At 44.8% G+C, this 23,590-nt stretch overlaps 1 protein-coding gene and 1 long non-coding RNA gene across 3 annotated transcripts in view; one reads left to right on the top strand and one right to left on the bottom strand.

The window, feature by feature from the left end:
- Positions 1-20,083, bottom strand: part of LOC149975461 (uncharacterized) — a 31,004-nt gene extending 10,921 nt beyond the window's left edge. Inside the window, exons 1-2 of the long non-coding RNA XR_016488366.1 lie at positions 19,805-20,083; positions 15,996-16,191 (exon numbers count right to left, since the gene is read on the bottom strand). This is a non-coding gene — a long non-coding RNA (uncharacterized LOC149975461). The remainder of the gene's footprint in view (positions 1-15,995; positions 16,192-19,804) is intronic.
- The window catches only part of LOC110495793 (uncharacterized), a 62,201-nt gene that overhangs the window by 8,168 nt on the left and 30,443 nt on the right, over positions 1-23,590 (top strand). For both annotated transcript variants that reach the window (XM_021571223.3, XM_021571222.3), the window contains exon 3: positions 20,948-21,068. In XM_021571223.3, the coding sequence (XP_021426898.3) occupies positions 20,948-21,068 (121 nt within the window). The remainder of the gene's footprint in view (positions 1-20,947; positions 21,069-23,590) is intronic.

Below are 23,590 nucleotides of genomic sequence, written 5' to 3'. Positions count from 1 at the left end.
GCATCAGTTTAATCATCACGCTATCCTAATGAGATGACCTCAGGGATTGACGTGTGAATATATATATATATATATATATATTTATATATACAGTGCCAGTCAAAAGTTTTGACACACCTACTCCTTCAAGGGTTTTTCTTTGTTTTTACTATTTTCTACATTGTAGAATAGTAATGAAGACATCAAAACTATTAAATAATACATATGGAATCATGTAGTAACCAAAAAAGTGTTAAACAATTCAATATATATATATTTATATTTGAGATTCTTCAAAGTAGCCACCCTTTGCCTTGATGACAGCTTTGCACACTCTTGGCATTCTCTGAACCAGCTTCATGAGGTAGTCACCTGGAATGCACTTCAACTAACAGGTCTGCCTTGTTAAAAGTGAATTTGTGGAAATGTTTTCCTTCTTAATGCGTATGAGCCAATCAGTTGTGTTGTGACAGGGTGGGGATGGTATACAAAATATAGCCCTATTTGGTAAAAGACCAAGTCCATATTATGGCAAGAACAGCTCAAATAAGTAAAAAGAAACGACAGTCCATCATTATTTTAAAACATGAAGGTCAGTCAATCCGGAACATTTAAGTAACTTTTAAAGTTGTTTCAAGTGCAGTCGCAAAAAACATCAAGCGCTATGATGAAACTGTCTCTCATGAGGGCCGCCACAGGAAAGGAAGACCCAGAGTTACCTCTGCCTGAGAGGATCAGTTCATTAGAGTTACCAGCCTCAGAAATTGCAGCCCAAATAAATGCTTCACAGAGTTCAAGTAACTGACACATCTCAACATCAACTGTTTAGAGGAGACTGGGTGAATCAGGCCTTCATGGTCAAAATGCTGCAAAGAAACCACTACTAAAGGACACCAATAAGAAGAAGAGACTTGCTTGGGTCAAGAAACATGAGCAATGGACATTAGACCGGTGGAAATTGGTCCTTTGGTCTGATGAGTGCAAATTTGAGATTTTTGGTTCCAACCGCCATGTCTTTGTGAGATGTAGAGTAGGTGAATGGATGATCTCCAGCAGGGGCTGGCAAGTAGCCTAATGGTTAGCGCATTGGGCCAGTAACCGAAAGGTTGCTGGATTGAATCCCCGAGCTGACAGTGACTGCCAGGGTAAAAATCTGTCGTTCTGCCCCTGAACAAGGCAGTTAACCCACTGTTCCCCAGTAGGCAGTCATTGTAAATAAGAATTAGTTCTTAACTGACTGGTCTAGTTAAATAAAATACAAATCTCTGCATGTGGTTCCCACTGTGAAGCCTGGAGGAGGAGGTGTGATGGGGTGCTTTGCTGGTGACACTGTCAGTGACACCTGCAGGCTGTGTAAGGACTATTTGTATTATTGACTGTACGCTTGTTTATTCCATGTGTAACTCTGTGTTGTTGTTTGTGTCACACTGCTTTGCTTTATCTTGGCCAGGTCACAGTTGTAAATGAGAACTTGTTCTCAACTAGCCTACCTGGTTAAATAAAGGTGAAATAAAAATGTCAATAAAATAAAAATGGCTATTTGACCAAGAAGGAGAGTGATGGAGTGCTGCATCAGATGACCTGGCCTCCACAATCAGCCGACCTCAACCCAATTGAGATGGTTTGGGATGAGTTGGACCGCAGAGTGAAAGAAAAGCAGCCAACAAGTGCTCAGCATGTGTGAGAACTCCTTCAAGACTGTTGGACAAGCATTCCAGGTGAAGCTGGTTGAGAAAATACCAAGAGTGTGTAAAAGCTGGCATCACTGCGAAGGGTCGCTACTATTTTGGTTACTACATTATTCCAGATGTGTTATTTCATAGTTTGATGTCTTCACTGTTATTCTACAATGTAGAAAAAAGTACAAATAAAGAAAAACCCTTGAATGAGTAGGTATGTCCAAACTTTTGACTGGTACTGTATATATGGATTCACAAGTCATATACACATTTAATGTGAATATAGAGACATCTCCATATTGCCTCTTCTTAATAATTAGTGCTGTTGTAATGTGTTGTTTTAATGCACATCATAGAGGAGCAATATCAACGTTTTCATTATCATCTGATATTTAGATTTGAATTAAACATGACATTTGTTATAGATGAGAAACAATAGCGCTAAACACTAAAGTCTTTATAAATGTCATAGCTGTCTAATCAAATCAAAAGTTTATTGGTCACGTACTGTACATAGTTTAGCAAATGTTATAGCGGGTTCAGCAAAAGGCTTGTGTTACTAGCTCCTAACAGCGCAGCAAAAATGTCAAATAATAATCAAAAAACAGAAATCACGAATGTCAGAACGAATCCAGTTAACAACCCAGATAACACTGGAATCCAAATGCAATCTAAAGCCATCCTTAAAAGTTGCATACCTAAACAGGTAGGTCTATAATGAAGAAATAGAACCAAAGTCATACAGCATGTATCACTCCACAGAGATAGGATCCATGTCACCACAGCATGTATCACTCCACAGAGATAGGATCCATGTCACCACACCATGGCACAGAGATAGGATCTATGTCACCACAGCATTGCACAGAGATAGGATCCATGTCACCACAGCATGGCACAGAGATAGGATCCATGTAACCACACCATGGCACAGAGATAGGATCCGTGTCACCACAGAATGGCACAGAGATAGGATCCATGTCACCACACCATGGCACAGAGATAGGATCTATGTCACCACAGCATGGCACAGAGATAGGATCTATGTCACCACACCATGGCACAGAGATTGAATCTATGTCACCACACCATGGCACAGAGAGAGAATCTATGTCACCACACCATGGAACAAAGATTGAATCTATGTCACCACACCATGGCACAGAGATAGGATCCATGTCACCACACCATGGCACAGAGAGAGAATCTATGTCACCACACCATGGCACAGAGAGAGAATCTATGTCACCACACCATGGCACAGAGATTGAATCTATGTCACCACACCATGGCACAGAGATAGGATCCATGTCACCACACCATGGCACAGAGAGAGAATCTATGTCACCACACCATGGCACAGAGAGAGAATCTATGTCACCACACCATGGCACAGAGAGAGAATCTATGTCACCACACCATGGCACAGAGAGAGAATCTATGTCACCACACCATGGCACAGAGATAGGATCTATGTCACCACAGCATGGCACTAAGATAGGATCTATGTCACCACAGCATGGCACAGAGATAGGATCTATGTCACCACAGCATGGCACTAAGATAGGATCTATGTCACCACACCATGGCACAGAGAGAGAATCTATGTCACCACACCATGGCACAGAGATAGAATCTATGTCACCACACCATGGCACAGAGATAGGATCCATGTCACCACACCATGGCACAGAGATTGAATCTATGTCACCACACCATGGCACAGAGATAGGATCCATGTCACCACACCATGGCACAGAGATTGAATCTATGTCACCACACCATGGCACAGAGAGAGAATCTATGTCACCACACCATGGCACAGAGATTGAATCTATGTCACCACACCATGGCACAGAGAGAGAATCTATGTCACCACACCATGGCACAGAGATAGGATCTATGTCACCACACCATGGAACAAAGATAGAATCTATGTCACCACACCATGGCACAGAGATAGGATCTATGTCACCACACCATGGAACAAAGATAGAATCTATGTCACCACACCATGGCACAGAGATAGGATCTATGTCACTACACCATGGAACAAAGATAGGATCTATGTCACTACACCATGGAACAAAGATAGGATCTATGTCACCACACCATGGCACAGAGATAGGATCTATGTCACTACACCATGGAACAAAGATAGGATCCATGTCACCACACCATGGCACAGAGATAGGATCTATGTCACCACACCATGGCACGTTCTGTGTCATTGTCCTGTTATTTCACCAGGGAGTTCATCTCGGGTAGTTTGTTTTTGGAGGTTCTAGGGGGCTTCTGAGATAGATAGCCCACTCCCCATCCTCACTTCACCACTTCAAGGGACACCCAGTCTCTAAATATACAGCCCACTGTGACTTATGAAGCTTGATGTTATGGGTGGCTTTAAATGTGACATGTCCTGAAGGCCCGCTGGACACGTAAATGTGAGGCGTCTGCACACATTCAGATGGTGGCACGTGCGGTTGGGAATGTACATGGGAGCTTGGGTTGATTTTCACAGCTTGAGTAGCTACCGTACCTCTGTACTGCTGGATGTACAAAAGCATTTATTTTATTTAGCCAGGCAAGTCAGTTAAGAACAAATTCTTAAATACAATGACGGCCTACCCCGGCAAACCCGGACGACACTGGGCCAATTGTGCGCCGCCCAAGTGACTCCCAATCATGGTGATACAGCCTGGAATCGAACCAGGGTCTGTAGTAACGCCTCTAGCACTGAGATGCAGTGCCTTAGACCGCTGCGCCACTCGGGAGCATGATTGTCCTTTAATTTCTATGGAGGCTTTTAACATGATGTAATGTGTCCCATATGCAGGATCTTCAGCTAAGCAACTTGACACTTGACACAACATCATGTGTATGCTTGCGTGTTATATTTAGGGGTTAGTCAATTGTGATTACTGTCATTTCATTGGCTGCCCCGGTTGACAGGAAGTGGTATTTGGCAAACAGGTTTGAGAGCCTCTTTTAAAGCTCCAAATGGTTAATGTTATGTTGACATTGAGGCTACAGTTTACTAACACCCACATCAAAACCCCTTCATTCTGACCCATTCTTACAGCCCTCTCTTGTCCAGCCCAGTCCAAAGTGGCTCACTCGTAAGATTCCATTAGCTCTATGAGACACTTCCACCTCATCTCAGTTTCACTGATTCAAATCATTTAATGGAGTCCCGGCTGTATGAGTTCAACCACACGGCCCAATGACAAAGGACTTGGTCTCTGAACGCTAGACATTCCAATTATTACCAGCACTTATCTGTTGTACAGTTAAACCAATGGCCAGGCCAGGTCGTCACCTGGCTTTTCATTTCAATTGACTTGACCTAAAACAGGTTCTATTCTAGATACTCTACGGGTAGGGAGTTTGATTGGGGGGGGGTTCCCTTTCTAAAGCATTCATCTTGTACTTACTTATCTGTTATGTGCATATAATGAGCATTCCTTTCCTATTGTTTACCAATCATCTTCCTTATCTTCATGACCCATCTTCACCACCAGCATGATTCTGTGTTTCAGGGCCCTTTTCTTTTTTTTCCAGCGGTATTATGATGACACCCAGAACGGCACCGGAGCGTGCACGCTAACGGATTACCACCCGACCCACAGGGCTTACAGTTTAATCATTTATGTAGATATTGCTCTGAGACAAAGACAGCACTGTAATTCATAACGTCCCCTCACACAGACCTAGCTGCTACTGTGATGGTTGCCATGGTGAAATAGATTAAATGTTAGTTTTTTTCAAACCTGTTAAAGCTTTATTTATAACTTACTGGATGGCGAACGGTATTCGGAGTGACGGCTTAATCATTAACAGCAGCACCGTTGGTCAAACTGAGAACCCACTCGCAGATAGTTTATTTTGCTTCCACCTGTCTATATCCATATAAACAAAGATAGACTAGGCCTATATCCCCAGAACATTGTATCAGCATTGATGAACAAGGGGCCCCCTGATTATGTCCAAAGTCACTGTCTGGACATGGAGAAGGTTCTGGATATACCGGTTTAGATCCGCCACTCGTACGTATAAATAGCGTCGGATGGAGTTGGTGTTTGGCAGCGCTCAGCAAACATTAAGAGGCAGAGGAGCCTGATAAAAGGGAGTGAAACATGATTTGCATTCATTACGCATAGGCCCAGTGGGATGAGACAGAGAGAATGGCCTAGTCAGAGAGAGAGAGAGAGAATGAACGAGAGAGAATGAGAGAGAGAGACACATTGGAAAGAATTAACAAAAAAACAGAGCAAACTAGAATGCTATTTGGTCCTTAACAGAGAGTACACAGTAGCAGAATGCCTGACCACTGTAACTGACCCAAACGTAAGGAAAGCGTTTGACTATGTACAGACTCAGTGAGCATAGCCTTGCTATTGAGAAAGGTCGCCGTAAGCAGACCTGGCTCTCAAAGAGAAGACAGGCTATGTGCACACTGCCCACAAAATTAGGTGAAAACTGAGCTGCACTTCCTAAACTGCCCAATGTATGATATTAGAGACATATTTTCCTCAGATTACACAGATACACAATGAATTAGAAAACAAACCCGAGTTTGTTAAACTCCCATATCTATTGGGTGAAATACCAGTGGGACATCACAGCAGCAAAATTTGTGACCTGTTGCCATAAGAAAAGGGCAACCTGTCACGCCCTGACCTTAGATATCTCTGTTTTTCTATATATTTTGGTTAGGTCAGGGTGTGACTAGGGTGGGTACTCTAGTTTTTGTATGTCTAGGGTTTTTTGTATGTCTATGTTGGCCTCATATGGTTCCAATCATATTTAAGTAGTCATTTTCCTCATTTGTGTTGTGGGATCTTGTCTATGTTTAGTTGCCTGTCTGCACTATTCATATAGCTTCACGTTTCGTTCGTTGGTTTTGTTAAGTGGTTCATTCATTAAAAGAGAATGTACGCATACCACGCTGCGCCTTGGTCCGATCCTTATGACGAACATGACAGAAGATCCCGCCACAAATGGACCAAACAGCATGGCGAGGAGGCCTGGACTTGGAAAAGGACCCTGGACGCAGGCCGGGGAGTATCGCCATCCGAAGGAGGAGATAGAGGCAGCGAGAGAGGAACAGCGTCGATACGAGGAGTTAAGCCCATTCTTGGGGGGAGGCACATGGAGCAGTCGGCGGAGCCGAGGAGTAAACCAGAGCCAGTCTGGGAGAAGAAGGAGTACTCAGAGGAGAGAGAAATGGGGGAGTTGTTGAGTTGGTGGAGGACGCACGGATTTGGAATAAAGGAACGTGTTGTCAGTTTGGTGCCACTGAGTCAGCTCCCCGTACTCATCCTGAAACGTGTGTTAAAGTTCCGGAGCAATTGATGCCGGCTATACACACCAGGTCTCCATCGTTCCTTCACAACCCAGTGCGTCCTGTGCCAACTCTCCCTCAAGTGCACTTTCCCAGTCAGGTGTGTCCTGTTCACATGTACCGGTCCCCCGCATCAGGTCTCCAGTGTGCATCCACAGTCCAGTACATCCTGTGCCTCCTCCCCGCACTCGCCCTGAGGTGCGTGTCACCAGCCTGGTACCACCATTGCCGGCACCACGCATCAGGCCTCCAGTGTGCCTCCACAGTCCAGAGCTTCCGGCAACAGTTCCCAGTCCAGAGCTTCCGGCAACAGTTCCCAGTCCAGAACTTCTGGCGACGGTCCCCAGTCCGGGGCCTCCAGCGACGATCCCCAGTCCGGGGCCTCCAGCGACGAGCTGCAGTCTAGAGTCTTCAGCGACGAGCTGCAGTCCAGAGTCTCCGGCGATGATCCACGGTCCGGTTCAACAGAAGCGGAGGGATCAGCGTAAGGAGGAGGGGCTGCGTCCAGAACCGGAGCCGCCAGCAAGGGTGAATGCCCACCCGGACCCTCCCCTATAGGTTCAGGTTTGCGGCCGGAAGTCCGCACCTTTGGGGGGAGGGGGGGGGGGGGGGGTACTGTCACGCCCTGACCTTAGATATCTCTGTTTTTCTATATATTTTGGTTAGGTCAGGGTGTGACTAGGGTGGGTACTCTAGGTTCTGTATGTCTAGGGTTTTTGTATGTCTAGGGGGTTTTGTACGTCTATGTTGGCCTGATATGGTTCCAATCAGAGACAGCTGTTTATCGTTGTCTCTGATTGGGGATCATATTTAGGTAGCCATTTCTTCACTTGTGTTGTGGGATCTTGTCTATGTTTAGTTGCCTGTCTGCACTATTCGTATAGCTTCACGTTTCGTTCATTGGTTTTGTTGTTTTTGTTAAGTGGTTCATTCATTAAAAGAGAATGTACGCATACCACGCGATGCCTTGGTCCGATCCTTATGACGAACGTGACACAACTAGTGAAGAACAAAAACCATTGTAAATACAACTCATATTTATGTTTATTTATTTTTTATTTTGTACTTTAACTATTTGCACATAATATTACATTTGTAATGTCTTTATTCTTTTGGAACTTTTGTGAGTGTAATGTTAACTGTTAAAACTTCTTTGGGATAGGGGGCAGCATTTTCACTTTTGGATGAAAAGCACGCCCAGAGTAAACTGCCCCCTACTCAGTCCCAGATGCTAACATATGCATATTATTATTAGTATTGGATAGAAAACACGCTGAAGTTTCTAAAACTGTTTGAATGATGGCTGTGAGCATAACATAACTCATATGGCAGGCCAAAACCTGAGAAGAAATCCAAACAGGAAGTGGGAAATCTGAGGTTTGTAGTTTTTGAACTCAGCCCCTATCGAATACACAGTGGGATATGGGTCATTTTGCACTTCCTAAGGCTTCCACTAGATGTCAACCGTCTTTAGAACATTGTTTCAGGCTTCTACTGTGAAGGAGGGCCGAATGAGAGCTGATTGAGTCAGAAGTCTGGCAGCAGCCTCAATCTCAGTCACGCGCATTTCACATGAGAGGTAGCTCTCGTTCCATTGCTTTTCTACAGACAATGGAATTCTCCGGTTGGAACATTATTGAACATTTATGATCCTAAAGATTGATTCTATACTTAGTTTGACACGTTTCTACGACCTGTAATATAACTTTTTGAACTTTTCGCACGACGTTTGGCTGGAACTGAACGCGCTTTTGGATTTGTTTACGAAACGCCGTAACAAAAGAAGCTATTTGGACATAAATTATGAACTTTATCGAACAAATCTAAATTTATTGTGGAACTGGGATTCCTGGGAGTGCATTCTGATGAAGATCATCAAAGGTAAGTGAATATTTATAATGCTATTTCTGACTAATGTTGACTGCGCAACATGGCGGATATTTCTTTGGGCTGTTTTGGGCTCTGAGCGCCGTACTCAGATTATTATTTTTCCGTAAAGTTTTTTTGAAATCTGACACAGCTGTTGCATTAAGGAGAAGTTTATCTATATTTCCATGTATAACACATGTATTGTCATCAACTGCATTTCTGTAAATTGATGTGGCTCTCTGCAAAAGCACTACATGTTTTGGAACTACACACCAATGTAAAATGAGATTTTTGGACATAAATATGAACTTTATCGAACAAAACATACATGTATTGTGTAACATGAAGTCCTATGAGTGTCATCTGATGAAGATCATCAAAGGTTAGTGATTCATTTTATCTCTATTTGTGCTTTGCTATTTGGCGCCCTGCAATTTCATTGGCTGTTGGCGAGGGTTTCTGCTAGCTGAATGGGGTTTTGTTTATTATCTAGATCCCTTGCTTTGGCAATGTTAACATATGTTTCCCAATTGAAATTGAGAGAGAGTGAGAGAGAGAGAATTAGCGAGAGAGAGAGTGAGCAAGAGAGAGAGCGAGAGTGGGTGAGAGAGAAAGAGAGAAAGAAAGAGAGAGAGAGAGAGAGAGAGAGAGAGTGATGTTGGTTCTGGGGAGTTAACAAGCAGGCCACTGTACGTCATAAACAAGTCCCATCTATGGTGAAGCATGATGAGCACATTTCAGAACCACACTCTTTTTTTCATGTTGACTCTCTGTAGTTTCCGACTCTCTGTCTCTCTCAGAAATGTTCAGTGGAAAAAATGATTATGCATGTTATATCAACATTGACAATTTTTTTCCAGAGTACTTCCTACACCCTCCATAAATCCAGTGCAAAGTAGCCTACACTCAGAGGAGTGTTACATCATCCCTAATCCCCCAACTGTAGCTGTGGCTTTTCTGGGTTTTATGTACTGTGTTGTGATGAGTGTGTTAGAGTGAGAGGTGTTTACAACAATAAAGCCTGGTGCCTAGAATGTCCTCTCCACCCATACAACATATGACACTTCTGCAGCCTGTCTGTCTGGCCGTCTGGCCATCTGGCACACAGTACTGTTTAGCTCCTCTGTGTGTGTCAGCTGGCCCAGCGAGACAGAGGCTCCTAATCATCTCAAACCTGCTTGGAGACGCCACAGCCAAGCTGGGCCCACTCCATCACAACACTTTCTCTCTACTCAGCCTCTCTCTTTCTCTCCACTATGTGCCTGTCTGTATGTCTCCTCTCTCACTCTTTGTTTTCTCTCTCTTGCTCCCTTTCTGTCTCTCTCTGTATCCCTCTCTCTACCTCTCTCTCAGTTCAATTCAAATGGCTTTATTGGCTTCGGAAACATATGTTAAATAGACAATGAACAAAAGTTGAATGCAATCAGAAATTAACAATAAATATTACACTCACAAAGGTTTCAAAAGAATAGAGATCTCAAAAATCATATTATGTCTACGTACAGTGTTATAACGATGTGCCAATAGTTAAAGTACAAAAGGGAAAATAAACGAACAAACACCATTGTAAATACAACCCATATTTATGTTTTTCACTAGTCGCCCTTTTCTTGTGGCAACAGGTCACAAATATTGCTGCTGTGATGGCACACTGTCGTATTTCACCCAATAGATATGTGAGTTCATCAAAATTGGATTTATTTTCAAATTCTTTGTGGATCTGTGTAATCTGAGAGAAAAGTGTGTCTCACACATTTGGCAGGAGGTTAGGAAATGCAGCTCAGTTTCCACCACATTTTGGGGCAGTCTGCACATAGCCCGTATTCTCTTGAGAGCCAGCTCTGCCTATGGGAGTTCCTGTCTCAATAGCAAGGGTGTGCTCACTGAGTCTATACATAGTCAAAATAGCATTCCAGTTTGCTTTGTTTGTTTTTTGTTAATTCTTTCAAATGTGTCAAGTAATTATGTTTTTGTTTTCTGGTGATTTGGTAGGGTCTAATTGTGTTCCTGTTGATGTCCTGGGGCTCTGTGGGTCTGTTTATGTTTGTGAAGGAGCCCCAGGACCAGCTTGCTTAGGGAACTCTTCTCTATGTTAATCCTTCTGTAGGTGATGTCTTTGTTATGGAAGGTTTGGGAATCGCTTCCTTTTAGAAGGTTACAGAAGTCTCTTTTCTGGATTTTGATAATTAGCTAGTTTTGGCCTAATTCTGCTGTGCAAGCATTATTTGATGTTTTACGTTGTACACAGATTATAATTGTATAGAATTCTGCATGCAGAGTCTTATTTGGTGTTTGGGGACAGAAGCACTAGATCATCAGCAAACAGTAGACATTTGACTTCAGATTCTAGTAGGGGGAGGGGGGGTGCTCCAGTCTGTTCTAGTGCCCTTGCCAATTCGTTGATATATATATGTGGACATCTATAAGTACCTAGGTGTCTGGCTAGACTGTAAACTCTCCTTCCAGACTCATATCAAACATCTCCAATCTAAAATCAAATCTAGAGTCGGCTTTCTATTCCGAAACAAAGCCTCCTTCACTCACGCCGCCAAACTTACCCTAGTAAAACTGACTATACTACCGATCCTCGACTTCGGGGATGTCATCTACAAAATTGCTTCCAATACTCTACTCAGCAAACTGGATGCAGTTTATCACAGTGCCATCCGTTTTGTTACTAAAGCACCTTATACCACCCACCACTGGGCTCTAGTCGGCTGGCCCTCGCTACATATTCGTCGCCAGACCCACTGGCTCCAGGTCATCTACAAGTCCATGCTAGGTAAAGCTCCGCCTTATCTCAGTTCACTGGTCACGATGGCAACACCCACCCCTAGCACACGCTCCAGCAGGTGTATCTCACTGATCATCCCTAAAGCCAACACCTCATTTGGCCGCCTTTCGTTCCAGTTCTCTGCTGCCTGTGACTGGAACGAATTGCAAAAATCGCTGAAGTTGGAGACTTTTATCTCCCTCACCAACTTTAAAGATCTGCTATCTGAGCAGCTAACTGATCGCTGCAGCTGTACATAGTCTATCGGTAAATAGCCCACCCAATTTTACCTACCTCATCCCCATACTGTTTATATTTATTTACTTTTCTGCTCTTTTGCACACCAATATCTCTACCTGTACATGACCATCTGATCATTTATCACTCCAGTGTTAATCTGCAAAATTGTAATTATTCGCCTACCTCCTCATGCCTTTTGCACACAATGTATATAGACTCTCTTTTTTTCTACTGTGTTATTGACTTGTTCATTGTTTACTCCATGTGTAACTTTGTGTTGTCTGTTCACACTGCTATGCTTTATCTTGGCCAGGTCGCAGTTGCAAATGAGAACTTGTTCTCAACTAGCCTACCTGGTTAAATAAAGGTGAAATAAATAAATTAAAAAATTTAAAATATATATGTGTGTGTGTGTTGAAGACGGAGGGGCTGAAGTTGCATCCCTGTCTCACCTCACGGCCCTTTTGAAAGAAATTGTAAGGGAGTGCGTAACAGGCGGCAGGGAAGTCAGGCGCAGGAGAGCAAAACTGGGTAATCAACGGAGCAGTTTATTAATAAAACCACCGGTAACCAGAACAACAAACAAATGGGTACAAAACCCTTCACGCACCAGAGAAAACGTGCACATGCACTTACAATAAACAATTCCGCACAAAGACATTGGGGAAACAGAGGGTTAAATACACAACATGTAATGAGGGAAATGAGACCAGGTGTGTGGGAAGACAAGACAAAACAAAAGGAAAATGTAAAGTGGATCGATGATGGCTGGAAGACATGCGACGCCAACCGCCGAGCGCCGCCCGAACAAGGAGAGGAACCGACTTCGGCGGAAGTCGTGATAGAAATGTGTGTTTTTTTGGACATTTGTTGTTTGTGTACACGGATATTATGTTTTCCTCCCAACACTGTTTTGTTATTATATATCAGATTTTTTGTAACTGTATAGCAGACCTTCATGCCAAATTGAGTCAAACGATTTTTGGAAATCAACAAAACATGAGAAGACTTTGTCTTTGTTTTGTTTTGTTTGTTTGTCAATTAGGGTGTGCAGGGTGAATGTATGTTCTGTCGTACGGTAATTTAGTAAAAAGCCCATTCGACATTTGCTTAGTACATTGTTTTCACTGAGGAAATGTACGAGTCTGCTGTTAATGATGATGCATAGGATTTTCCCAAGGTTGCTGTTGACGCATTTCCCATGGTAGTTATTGGGGTTGAATTTGTCTCCACTTTTGTGGATTGAGGCGATCAGTACTCTGTATTGTTTTGGTGATTCACCATAGTGAAATCGTAGGCTCTGGTTTTCTGGATCTCTATGTTTTTGGTTGGATAGGTTTCCCAATTTCTTTCTTAGGTTTTTGCCTCAAACCATTTGTCATTGTTGTTAATTGTCTGCTTGAAATGTTTAGATTTGATAGGGAAACTGAAAGGTCAAATATACTATTTAGGCTTTTGTCGTGTCTTTGGCTATGCCGGATTAAGTGATATGACATGCTATTCTATAAAATAATTTCTCCGTAATTAATATTACCTGATTGAGCTAATCATGTAAATGTAATTAACTAGAGAGTCGGGCACCACAAAATAATATTTATAGAGCTGTTATCTTCCGAATAAACTCTTAAAGACCTAGTAGTATTTTACATCAATAGCAGTCAATATTAATCGTCCTCTTAATTCAGTCTCATCTGAAAGTTGTAAATTCTTGGTTATCTGCACGAACCCTGGCTAACAAGTTGAATCAGCAATACAAAATTGGGTTTAATTATTTATTTACTAAATACCTAACTAATCACACACAATTACACATACACATAATTCAATCATAACTTGATTACAAATTACGTCATAAAGGAAAATGTCCCTAGCGGGCGGAACAGATATGACAGCTTGTTACACAAAAGAAAAGGGCTGGGTTAGAGTGAAAGAGCGGGAAGACTGAGGAACAAAGGGTGAAGCTGTGCTATCGTAAATACAGTATCTTGTGCATTCTAAATTACCGCCCATTTGGAAAAGGAAAATGCAATAAATATTTACTCTGAGCTGCGCTTCGGTAGGTTGGCGGTAGATGGAAGACCGTGTTGCCCAACCGAGTCCTTTGAAGAATGTCTCTGGTGGTTAATTGGATACATTGTAGTAACGTTGTTGTGTGATAGACGGGATACTCTGTCTGTTCCTTCCTAACCCTGCAGCGGCTGTTGCTAACTCAACGGCTAGTAGGTATCACTTCTGTAGTGAATAAGAGTTCAAAGTTCATACCATTCGCAACCAAAGCTCACACTGATGTTGGCTTCGTTCTGTAGTTATTATCTGAACCATTCTGACATTGGACCGTCGTCCCCACATCCTCGGAACAGGAGGTTATATTGTCGTCAAGGCTTTATATAGGAAGGGAGAGGAGGGTGTGTCTGAAAAGTTTTATAGCCCATGTCCCTTCACAGGGGCGGGCCACTGATTGAGCAGAGCCCTTATGAAAACCCAAATCTCACATTTTAGAAGCTAAAATCACATTTCATCCCATCACGGATAATTTCCTATTCAGACATTTAAATTGAACAACAATTCCATGTGAATCCGATAACTCTGATGTGTAGACTTTCCACTGTAGAGTTTATGTCATCTTATCATTGATGAGAATTTCTCAGATGACAACCGAACTGACATCATATTCATTAAGTACCACCGCATATGTTCAATTGGTCAGATTACCAGAATATTGTTCATTTCCCCCCACCTTCTGATGTTCCCAGAATCTCTATGTTAACCAAGGGTTTTGCAAATGTAACATCAGTAGGGTAGAGAGAGGAAAAAGGGGGGAAGATGTATTTATGACTGTCATAAACCTTCCCCCAGGTCAACGTCATGACACTTTCTACTGCCAGCTATCTTCACTATCTCTTACAGTTGAATGCATTCAGTTGTAAAACTGGCTAGGTATCCCCCTTTATCTCTTGCTCTCCCCGCTCTCATCTCTATCTTTCTATCCTCGCTGCAACTCTTTTGTGATGTGTTGGATTGAGAGTGCTTGAAATATAAGTGGGTGGATCTCAGTGGCCTGTGTTTCCTAAAAATGGGGAGTCAACAGATAATTGTACTGTACAATATTTTTCACAGCAAACGTTTTGGACTGTGAGGAGAGCTAATGGCATTGGATGCAAACAAACAACTCAGATGGAAAGAGAAGCTCTTGCCAAGGTTTGGATGAGACACTCTGGAGTCTGTTAAGTGCTTCTGGGTGACCTTCAAAGACAGGAAGTATCTGCTGTTTCAGCAAAAGCTTCCAAACCAGAAACTAAAGCTGTTACTTCACTAAAGAGGAGGAGAACGTGAAATCAAACTTGTTCAGGTACAGTGCGTGCTCAGGTTAAGCAAGTTTTGTGACGCTGTGACTCAGAACATTTGATTGATTAACAAAGTATTGGATTGATTTAAGGCGAGTGAAGAAACATGAGATGTTCTCCACCAGCAGCAAGGCAGATGCCTCCTACAGCCTACTGGTATGTCTCTGTCTTGACTATCAACTGTGGGTCCTGATGAGTCATCTTCATGTCACTTCATGTTGTGCCAGGAAAGCAATAAGGCAGCTTTCACAACATTAGACCTCCTAGCCAGGAGCAATCAGGCTTGGTGGTGTGTATATGTGCGTCTGTGTGTGCATCATTAGAAACAAAGCATCCCTCCAAGTGGTGAGTCAGTCACATATGAGCTGCCATTTCCCTCAGCAACCCCTTCTAGTCCGTCATCTCAGCCAGAACTCCCTTTTCTATGCGGACACAGAGCACGAGAGAGAGAGATCACCTATAGTTACTGTATGATGTTCTTTACTAGGTTTTAATAGGCATGGTTGTGTATGAGTGCACCCCCAGGTGACAGAAAACAACAGGTCGCGATGTCACTTCCTAATCTGCAGCTCCATATAATAAACTGATGTCATCGCCATGGTTTCCCCTGACACGTGTCCGACCGGCATTTTACTGTGCACGCTGTCACATCAGCATTAATGTCATGGACGGGTGGCATTGATTTCATTACTGAGACACCCTTAAAAGGGCAATTTATTTTTCCTGCGTATTGTCTCTGAGGCTGGTAGATTTCCTGAAGCACGTACCTTATTAATGATGTCAGTCTGTCAAGGGGAGCGTAAGGGGAAGTAATTCCCCAGGCTGGATGGGAAGGCTGACGGGGAATCTGTGGCAGGGCCAACGGGAACATATGGAGGATAGGATCTGGCTAACTAGTATCCCTGGGAAATGGCCTCCTGTCTGTGTCTTCTCTGACCCCATTCCTCTTCAGAAATGGAAATGCTGTGGCATGATAGAGGAGAAAAGCAGAAAACATTTGATCTATTTTAATGGGAATGGGTGAGGAAATACATGAAGATACTGCTGAATGAACTTATGTGTATATACGTATACACAGTAGAGATATGACATGTTTTGTTTAGAAATGTGTCATATAATTGCTGCCTATATTATGTGATGTAAATGCTCACTCCACTGATAAATATGTTCTACATCCTGCCCTGTTTGTTGACATCTGACCTCAGAGCTGAATAGACATAGAGGGGGATCGAGCCCAGTCTGCCCGGTAACATGACTGCGGGCCATATCCAATGAAATCAATTAGAATACACCACTTGCTTGCTGTGATACAATGTGCAACTGGATTCTTTTCAACAGTGAAATAAACTCACTGTGCCAACATGTTTGCAGTGGAGCATTATTATTTACAGGTGATTTAACTCCAAAATCCCCTTGTGGATTAGATTGAATGGAACCCTCGTCTCGAGATTAGCACACAGTCTTCTCTATACCGTCAATCTGTAACGGTTTTCTTGATGAGAAGGAGAGTCGGACCAAAATGCGGCGTGTCTATTGCAATCCATGTTTAATGAAGTAACACACTAAACACAAACACTACCAAAACAATAAACTTAACGAAAACCGAAACAGCCTATACTTGTGTAACCTAACACAGAACAATGACATCAGGACACTAAGGACAATCACCCACGACAAACTCAAAGAATATGGCTGCCTAAATATGGTTCCCAATCAGAGACAACGATAAACACCTGCCTCTGATTGAGAACCACTTCAGACAGCCATAGACTTAGCTAGAACACCCCACTAGCTACAATCCCCATACATACACACCACATACAAAAACCCATGCCACACCCTGGCCTGACCAAATAAATAAAGATAAACACAAAATACTTTGACCAGGGTGTGACAGAACCCCCCCCCTAAGGTGCGGACTCCCGAACGCACCTCAAAACAATAGGGAGGGTCCGGGTGGGCGTCTGTCCATGGTGGCGGCTCCGGCGCGGGACGTGGACCCCACTCAATCAATGTCTTAGTCCCTTCTCCTCGCGTCCCTGGATAGTCCACCCTCGCCGCCGACCATGGCCTAGTAGTCCTCACCCAGAACCCCACTGGACTGAGGAGCAGATCGGGACTGAGGGGCAGCTCGGGACTGAGGCAGCTCGGGACTGAGGGGAAGCTCAGGAGTGAGAGGAAGCTCAGGAGTGAGAGGAAGCTCAGGCAGGTTGATGAATCTACCAGATCCAGGCTGGCTGGTGGTTTCGGCAGATCCTGGCTGACTGGCAGATCCTGGCTGACTGGCAGATCTGGAAGAGTCTGGTCGACTGGCAGATCTGGAAGAGTCTGGTCGACTGGCAGATCTGGAAGAGTCTGGTCGACTGGCAGATCTGGAAGAGTCTGGTCGACTGGCAGATCTGGAAGAGTCTGGTCGACTGGCAGATCTGGAAGAGTCTGGTCGACTGGCAGATCTGGAAGAGTCTGGTCGACTGGCAGCTCTGGCTGCTCCATGCTGACTGGCTGCTCCATGCTGACTGACAGCTCTGGCTGCTCCATGCTGACTGGCAGCTCTGGCTGCTCCATGCTGACTGGCAGCTCTGGCTGCTCCATGCTGACTGGCAGCTCTGGCTGCTCCATGCTGACTGGCAGCTCTGGCTGCTCCATGCTGACTGGCAGCTCTGGCTGCTCCATGCTGACTGGCGGCCCTGGCTGCTCCATGCTGACTGGCGGCCCTGGCTGCTCCATGCTAACTGGCGGCTCTGGCGGCTCCTTGCAGACTGGCAGCTCTGGCGGCTCCTTGCAGACTGGCAGCTTTGGCGGCTCCTTGCAGACTGGCAGCTCCTTGCAGACTGGCAGCTCCTTGCAGACTGGCAGCTCCTTGCAGACTGGCAGCTCCTTGCAGACTGGCAGCTCTATGCTAACTGGCAGCTCTATGCTAACTGGCAGCTCTATGCTAACTGGCAGCTCTATGCTAACTGGCAGCTCTATGCTAACTGGCAGCTCTATGCTAACTGGCAGTTCTGAACAGGCGGGAGACTCCGGCAGCGCTGTAGAGAAGGAAGGCTCTAACAGCGCAAAACAGGCGGGAGACTCCGACAGCGCTGGAGAGGAGGAGGGCTCCGACAGCGCTGGACAGGCGAGGCGCACTGTAGGCCTGATGCGTGGTGCTGGCACTGGTGGTACTGGGCCGAGGACACGCACAGGAAGCCTGGTGCGGGGAGCTGCTACCGGAGGGCTGGGGTGTGGAGGTGGTACTGGGTAGACCGGACCGTGCAGGCGCACTGGAGCTCTTGAGCACCGAGCCTGCCCAACCTTACCTGGTTGAATGCTCACGGTCGCCCTGCCAGTGCGGCGAGGTGGAATAGCCCGCACTGGGCTATGCAGGCGAACCGGAGACACCGAGCGCAAGGCTGGTGCCATGTAAGCCGGCCCAAGGAGACGCACTGGGGACCAGCTGCGTAGAGCCGGCTTCATGGCATTAGGCTCGACGCTCAATCTAGCCCGGCCGACACGCGGAGCTGGAATATACCGCACCGGGCTATGCACCCGCACTGGAGACACCGTGCGCACCACTGCATAACACGGTGCCTGTCCGGTCTCTCTAGCCCCCCGGTAAGCACAGGGAGTCTGCCCAGGTCTCCTACCTGGCGTAGCCATACTCCCTGTTAGCCCCCCCCCAAGAAATTTTTGGGGCTGCCTCTCAGGCTTCCATCCGCTACGTCGAGCTGCCTCCTCATATCTGCGCCTCTCAGCTTTCACAGCCTCCAGTTCTTCCTTGGGGCGGCAATATTCTCCAGGCTGAGCCCAGGGTCCTTTACCGTCCAGTTCTTCCTCCCATGTCCATTTCTCCAGGTGGTGCAGCCTCTCCCACTGCAGCTGCTGCTGCTCCTGCTGCTGCTGCCTCTGTTCCTTCTCCTGCTGCACCTTGGTGCGGCTACACTCCCCTGGTTTAGCCCAGGGTCCTCTCCCGTCGAGGATTTCCTCCCATGTCCAGAAATCCTTATTGCGCATCTCCTCGCGCTGCTCCTGCCTGTTGACACGCTGCTTGGTCCTTTTGTGGTGGGTGATTCTGTAACGGTTTTCTTGATGAGAAGGAGAGTCGGACCAAAATGCGGCGTGTCTATTGCAATCCATGTTTAATGAAGTAACACACTAAACACAAACACTACCAAAACAATAAACTTAACGAAAACCGAAACAGCCTATACTTGTGTAACCTAACACAGAACAATGACATCAGGACACTAAGGACAATCACCCACGACAAACTCAAAGAATATGGCTGCCTAAATATGGTTCCCAATCAGAGACAACGATAAACACCTGCCTCTGATTGAGAACCACTTCAGACAGCCATAGACTTAGCTAGAACACCCCACTAGCTACAATCCCCATACATACACACCACATACAAAAACCCATGCCACACCCTGGCCTGACCAAATAAATAAAGATAAACACAAAATACTTTGACCAGGGTATGACACAATCCCTACTTCACAGACACAAATGCTGTTCAAACATCAGTTCTATTGCCGCTAACGACGCTTTTAAACATCTCCGGAGCAACACACAAGCGCTGCCATAGACTTACTGTTATTCAAAAAACGGGAGACGTCAACAGAAATGGTATCACGATCCAGTGGGAGGCTGGTAGCTTGTTCCTGAGGAGAGGAGTGGTTCGAGATTTACAGAATGGAGTGTTCAGCTACATGGTGTTTACTGCTGTACTGCTGTTGACAAAGCTTGAAGTGTGAGGGACTAAAATCCCACATTCAGTCAATCGAAGAACCCAGACCACAGGTTAACTCTGTTTTGGGACCTGTGACCTCGACACACCGCACAAGCTGTTCCTCTCATGGACATGCCCTCCAAATACATTGTCTCTTTGTGTGTGTGTGTGTGTCCTAGATTTGTCTCGGGTGCGTTTCTCTGATTGTGGCAGGTGTTTGGGAGCATTGTCTGTTGTGTCCATGTGTTGTTGTTTCCTTGTTGTCACTCTTCCCCAGGTCCCGCTGGGAAGCTGTAGATGAAATACCACAGGAAACACATTTGATTTGCAAATAGTTCTTGGAAAACAACACACAGGTGTGTTTGTTCCAGACAGTACTGATTTGCAAGAAAACGAGGCGTGCTTTGTCTACTAGTTTCTACATTTGACCAACAAAAAAAACCACTTCAGGAAACACAAGTTATATGCCTCGAGGATATGCCACTAACAACATTTGGCATTATAACATTGCATTTGGTCTAACACAGTAGTTGTGTAACCTACAGTTCTTATTGAAGGGTGTAGCCTTAAGCTGCTACACACACTAAGAGTTTGCCAATTAAAATTCACTGGAGTGTTTTGTTTGCTGTAACTTTCCAGTCGATGCCTGTTTTGCACATTCCAGTCAAGGTCGTCAGTGTTTGCGCTGTAAGTTCAGAGGTTTGTTTGCCATCCAGTCAACAGACACAGACATCCTCGCTACCATCGATAATGTTCCACTGGTGTCCAGGGGTTCAATGACACCTAACACTCACTGGGTGGATCATTTTTCAGACTGGTACTGTGTGTGTGTTTGTGTGTGTGTGTGTGTGTGTGTGTATGGTCATGTGTGTGTGTGCATATTGAGCTATGACCTGTACCTCAATCTCCACCCCCTTCTGGGAAAGCACAGGTGCTTCCTCTGATAATACACTCACCTCCCCCTCCTCTCTCTCCCTTCCTCCCTCTCTCTCTTTCCCTAACCAGGAAGTAAGAGCCGTACAGTCCAGCACATCTAGAAGAGCCCCAGCCAGTAGCTACCAGCTGGACCAGAAGAGTGACCCATCACCTGGTGAGAACATGGCCTCAACTCAAGAACCCAGCCTCTGTAAGTAGTCCATGACTGTAGTATTACGCACTGCCTTACCGCCTCCTCCAGGACTTTTATTCCATCAGAAATCAGGTTTCACAACTTTCAAAGAATTTCTTCAAATCCACATAGTAGATACAGAATGTGATATTGGTTACGTGTGTTTGAGAGAGAAATCTGAAGATGAGCTTGTGTGCTGAGAATGTACTGTATTGTCCTGTGTGGGATCAAATCTACTCTGGGAATTGAGTACCATCCGAGGTAGAAAATGAACAACCCTAGATACACAAACAGTGTTTCCATTACTGTGATAGGAGAAGTTGCTGAGTGGCTGCATTGTGGGTTTTCCCTTTTCCACTGAAACTGATAACGCTGTCTGTACAGAGTAGTCGTGGGGAATGTGCAGTATTCTCCATCCAAAAAGGTGCAGTATTTAAAAAGGTTCTCAGATGTATGTTTCTGTAATGGTAAATCATCCACAAATACACATTTCCCTGTTTCACTCCATTTAAATTATTTACACGTGTGAAGGCAGAGGACATGACCTGAGTGAGATAATGCTTGAGTGTGTGACATTGGGGTCATGTTGAGGTGCTTCTGTGTGTGTGTGTGTGTGTGTGTGTGTGTGTGTGTGAATGAGGGAGGGAGGGAGGGAGGGAGGGAGGGAGGGAGGGAGGGAGGGAGGGAGGGAGGGAGGGAGGGAGGGGGGGAGGGACAGAAAGCGAGAGAGAGACAGTGGGTGGGGAAAGGCTCAGTGGAATGATGGACATGTTGAAAGCTCACTGTGTGTTTCACTCACTCACTCACTCACTCACTCACTCACTCACTCACACACTCACACACTCACACACTCCCACACACACACACGTCATTACTCCTAGTTGTTGTTGTGGTTTAAGTAACAACCTATATACAGCAGTTGAATTTCCAGATTATTTTATTTATTCTCAAATGTCACGTCGGTCATGTGAAATGGTTAACCTCTCTGGTACCAGAGAAATTGCAGGGCGCCAAATTCAAAACAACAGAAATCCCATAAAATTCCTCAAACATAAAAGTATTATACACCATTTTAAAGATAAACTTCTTGTAAATCCAACCACAGTGTCCGATATCAAAAAGGCTTTACTGCGAAAGCACACCATGCGATTATGTTAGGTCAGCACCTAGTCACAGAAAACCATACAGCCATTTTCCAGCCAAGGAGAGGGCTTGCAAGAATCAGAAATAGCAATTAAATTAATCACTAACCTTTGATGATCTTCATCAGATGGCACTCATAGGACTTCATGTTACACAATTCATGTATGTTTTGTTCGATAAAGTTCATATTTATATCCAAAAATCTCAGTTTACATCGGCGCGTTATGTTCAGAAATGCATTGTCTCAAACAAACATCTGGTGAAGTGCAGAGAGCCACATCAAATTACAGAAATACTCATCATAAACATTGATAAACGATACAAGAGTTAAACATACAAATAAAGATAAACTTCTCCTTAATGCAACTGCTGTGTCAGATTTCAAAGATGCTTTACGGCGAAAGCACACTTTGCGATTATGTTAGGTCGGCACCTAGCCACAGAAAAACATACAGCCATTTTCCTACCAAGGAGAGGTGTCACAAAAGTCAGAAATAGCATTCAAATTAATCACTTACCTTTGATGATCTTCATCTGGTGGCACTTCCAGGTCTCCATGTTAGACAATAAATGTTTGTTTTGTTCGATAATGTCCCTCTTTATGACCAAAAACCTCATTTTTGTTTGAGTGTTTTGTCCAGTAATCCGAATGCTCAAGGTGCAGGCAAAATGTTTAAAAAAGTACAATAAAAGTTAGTAGAAACATGCCAAACGATGTTTAAAATCAATCCTCCGACCTCCCGGGTGGAGCAACGCTAGCTGTGCCACCAGAGACTCTGGGTTCGCGCCCAGGCTCTGTCGCAGCCGGCCGGTCCGTGGGGCGATGCACAATTGGCCTAGCGTCGTCCGGGTTAGGGAGGGTTTGGCCAGTAGGGATATCCTTGTCTCATTGCGCACCAGCGACTCCTGTGGCGGAACGGGTGCAGTGCACGCTAACCAAGGCAGCCAGGTGCACGGTGTTTTCTCCGACACATTGGTGTGGCTGGCTTCCGGGTTGGATGCGCGCTTTCGGAGGACGCATGGCTTTCGACCTTCGTCTCTCCCGAGCCCGTACGGGAGTTATAGCGATGAGACAAGATAGTAATTACTGACAATTGGATACCACAAAAATTGGGGAGAAAAGGGGGTCAAATTTTAATTTTAAAAATCAATAATATTTCAACCGGACAAAAGCTTCGTCAATAGAAATGGGGAAACAAGAAACACGCATTCCCGATCAGGCGCAGGACTCATGGCTGGAAATTTCCACTGGCCACTGATTTAAAGTGCTGTATCTCCCTCATTTTTCAGAGTAAAAGCCTGAAACAATGCCTAAAGACTGGCCACATGCAGAAGAAGTCATAGAGCTTGTGAACTGGGTCCTAAGTCTTTGTATGTTGGATAGGCTTTCAATGGAA

The sequence above is a fragment of the Oncorhynchus mykiss genome, chromosome 18 (genome assembly GCF_057628025.1).
Source record: "Oncorhynchus mykiss isolate SJ-2025 chromosome 18, ASM5762802v1, whole genome shotgun sequence".
Taxonomy (NCBI): domain Eukaryota; kingdom Metazoa; phylum Chordata; class Actinopteri; order Salmoniformes; family Salmonidae; genus Oncorhynchus; species Oncorhynchus mykiss.
Note: the sequence above shows the minus strand (reverse complement) of the source record. Positions and strands in the feature narration are given on the sequence as shown.